This window comes from Emiliania huxleyi (genome assembly GCF_000372725.1).
Source record: "Emiliania huxleyi CCMP1516 unplaced genomic scaffold EMIHUscaffold_47, whole genome shotgun sequence".
Classification (NCBI taxonomy): Eukaryota; Haptophyta; order Isochrysidales; family Noelaerhabdaceae; genus Emiliania; species Emiliania huxleyi.
Genome location: NW_005198467.1, coordinates 126,891 through 129,984, shown reverse-complemented (window position 1 = coordinate 129,984; position 3,094 = coordinate 126,891). Strand labels below are relative to the sequence as shown.

Genomic DNA, 3,094 nt, shown 5'->3' with positions numbered 1-3,094 from the left:
CCACCTCTACTGCATCTCCTCTCCACCTCGGCTCCACCTCCGCCCCTCCAGGTTCGCTCGACGGCCTGCTGCCAACCTCGCCCCCCTCGAAGCCGCTCTCGTCCGGCGGTGACGCCTCCGCCCTCGCGCTGCCCTCGGCCTGCGGCGGAGCGAGCCAGCTGGAGCCCGCCATCCGCGCGCTGCTGGGCCAGTCGCCGTCGCTCGCCCACGAGGTCTACAGCCGGCTGCCGCCGCTGCAGAAGCTGGGCTTGCTGCGCGTGCTCGTCGACGGCGCGTGCGACTCGCCGCACACCGCCAAGGCGGTGGACGAGGCGATGGCGAGGCGGAGGGGGGTGCTGGAGCGTGAGGAGGAGGCGGAGAAGGAGAAGAGGCGCGAGACGCGCACGCTGCGCGACGAGGCGCGGCACGCGCTGCGCGAGCAGCTAGCAGAGCAGCGCGAGGCGGCGGGCGAGGAGGGGGAGCAGCTCTTGCCGGCCGAGGTGAGTGAGGTTGCGGTTAGCCTCGAGGTGCAGAAGCGGCAGGAGGCGCTAGCGTGCGGCGGGCAGGTGGAGGCCCTCTCGCGCGAGGCGCTTCCTTCACTCCTCCCTCCCCATCTCTCATTCCTCCATGGCAGGTGGAGGTGCTGTCGCGCGAGGCGCTGCAGCAGGCGGAGTCCGACCTCTCGCCATCGAGCTCGAGTTGTTAATTAATCAGTTAGGTAATCATTTAATTAATTATTAGGCGGAGTCCGACCTCGCTGTCGAGCTCGAGCTGCTAATTAATCAGTTAGGTAATCATTTAATTAATTATTAGGCGGAGTCCGACCTCGCTGTCGAGCTCGAGCTGCTAATTAATCAGTTAGGTAATCATTTAATTAATTATTAGGCGGAGTCCGACCTCGCTGTCGAGCTCGAGTTGTTAATTAATTAGTTAGGTAATCATTATTAATTATTAGGCGGAGTCCGACCTCGCTGTCGAGCTCGAGCTGCAGGCCGCGAACGGGATCGACTCCGACGGACGCGACTTCTCGGCCGCCGATCGGGAGTGGCACCGTCAAAGAGTCACGGCTCAATGCGCGACTCTCGCTCTCCGTGAGTTAGGCCGCCGACTTGGAGGGCATCGTTGCGCGGCGCGACCTGATCAAGCACCGGCGGGACACCTTTGGCCCAGCGCGCGACGCGGCGCAGTAGAGGGCTTGCGAGGGCCGCGCAGTCTCGCGCAATCTCGCCCACTCTCGCCTCGCTTGTGGCGTGTAGGCGCAGGAGGGTCTGCGGGCCGCAGCCTCGTCCGGGGACGCCGCGGTGATGGAGGCGCGAGATGTGGGGAGATATGGGGAGATATGGGGAGATATGAGGACGCCGCGGTGATGGAGGCGCGAGATGTGGGGAGATATGGGGAGATATGGGGAGATATGAGGACGCCGCGGTGATGGAGGCGCGAGATGTGGGGAGGTAGCGGGAGATATGGGGAGATATGGGGAGATATGAGGACACCGCGGTGATGGAGGCGCGAGATAGGGGGAGATAGGGGGAGAGATAGGGGGAGATCGCGGTGATGGAGGCGCGCGCCGCGCAGGGCCGGATTCGGTGAGAGGATGCCGAGTCACCGCCCTCGCTCTGCGGTTCCCTTAGGCTGCGCTCGAGGCGGCGCGTGCGGCCGCCCTCGAGGGGGATTGCGACGAGGACGGGATCGGGCCGGGCGGGCGGTGGGTGGCGGCGGAGACGCGGGACGTGTACACCGCGCTGCACGAGATGCACAAGTACCGCGACGAGAGGGTCGCCGAGGGGAGGCGCCAGCTCGAGCTCTCACAGACCATCGTCCGCACCGCGCCGCTCGGGCGAGACCGGTATGGCCGGCGGCACTGGCTCGTACAGCCGCTTGAGGCGCGGGACAATCGCCCCCGACGCACCTCGGCCGCACCTCGGCCGCACCTCGGCTGCACCTCGGCCGCACCTCGGCTGCACCTCGGCCGCACCTCGGCTGCACCTCGGCCGCACCTCGGCTGCACCTCGGCCGCACCTCGGCTGCACCTCGGCCGCACCTCGGCTGCACCTCGGCCGCACCTCGGCTGCACCTCGGCCGCACCTCGGCTGCACCTCGGCTGCACCTCGGCTGCACCTCGGCTGCACCTCGGCCGCACCTCGGCTGCACCTCGGCCGCACCTCGGCTGCACCTCGGCCGCACCTCGGCTGCACCTCGGCCGCACCTCGGCTGCACCTCGGCTGCACCTCGGCTGCACCTCGGCCGCACCTCGGCTGCACCTCGGCTGCACCTCGGCCGCACCTCGGCCACACCTCGGCCGCACCTCGGCCGCACCTCGGCCGCACCTCGGCCGCACCTCGGCTGCACCTCGGCTGCACCTCGGCTGCACCTCGGCTGCACCTCGGCTGCACCTCGGCTGCACCTCGGCTGCACCTCGGCTGCACCTCGGCTGCACCTCGGCCGCACCTCGGCCGCACCTCGGCCGCACCTCGGCCGCACCTCGGCCGAGGCCTCGGCCGCACCTCGGCCGCACCTCGGCCGCACCTCGGCTGCACCTCGGCTGCACCTCGGCTGCACCTCGGCTGCATCTCGGCCGCACCTCGGCCGCACCTCGGCCGCACCTCGGCTGCACCTCGGCCGCACCTCGGCTGCACCTCGGCCGCACCTCGGCTGCACCTCGGCTGCACCTCGGCTGCACCTCGGCTGCACCTCGGCTGCACCTCGGCTGCACCTCGGCTGCACCTCGGCTGCACCTCGGCCGCACCTCGGCCGCACCTCGGCCGCACCTCGGCTGCACCTCGGCTGCACCTCGGCTGCACCTCGGCTGCACCTCGGCTGCACCTCGGCTGCACCTCGGCCGCACCTCGGCTGCACCTCGGCTGCACCTCGGCCGCACCTCGGCTGCACCTCGGCCGCACCTCGACTGCACCTCGGCTGCACGTCGGGGCTAGGAACCGCGGGACCAGCCGCACGTCTGGTGCGAGCCGCGCTCGAGCGAGCTTGTCGGCGGCATCGTCGAGCCGCCGCGCGAGGCGAGCAGGGCAGCAGACGGCGGCGAGTCGCGGCCGTGCGGCAAGAGGGACTGGCAACACTTTGTGGGGGAGTCCGCCTGTGCCGCGCTCGCCGCGTCGCT

At 69.7% G+C, this 3,094-nt stretch overlaps 1 protein-coding gene across 1 annotated transcript in view; it reads left to right on the top strand.

Annotated features, from left to right (window-relative positions):
• The window catches only part of EMIHUDRAFT_211170 (hypothetical protein), a gene marked incomplete at both ends in the record, with an annotated part of 5,710 nt that extends 4,541 nt beyond the window's left edge, over positions 1 to 1,169 (top strand). The window contains 4 exons of the mRNA XM_005767999.1: positions 93 to 332; positions 480 to 545; positions 935 to 1,039; positions 1,080 to 1,169. Coding sequence (XP_005768056.1) covers positions 93 to 332; positions 480 to 545; positions 935 to 1,039; positions 1,080 to 1,169 — 501 coding nt within the window. The remainder of the gene's footprint in view (positions 1 to 92; positions 333 to 479; positions 546 to 934; positions 1,040 to 1,079) is intronic.
• Between the last annotated feature and the right edge of the window lie 1,925 nt (positions 1,170 to 3,094).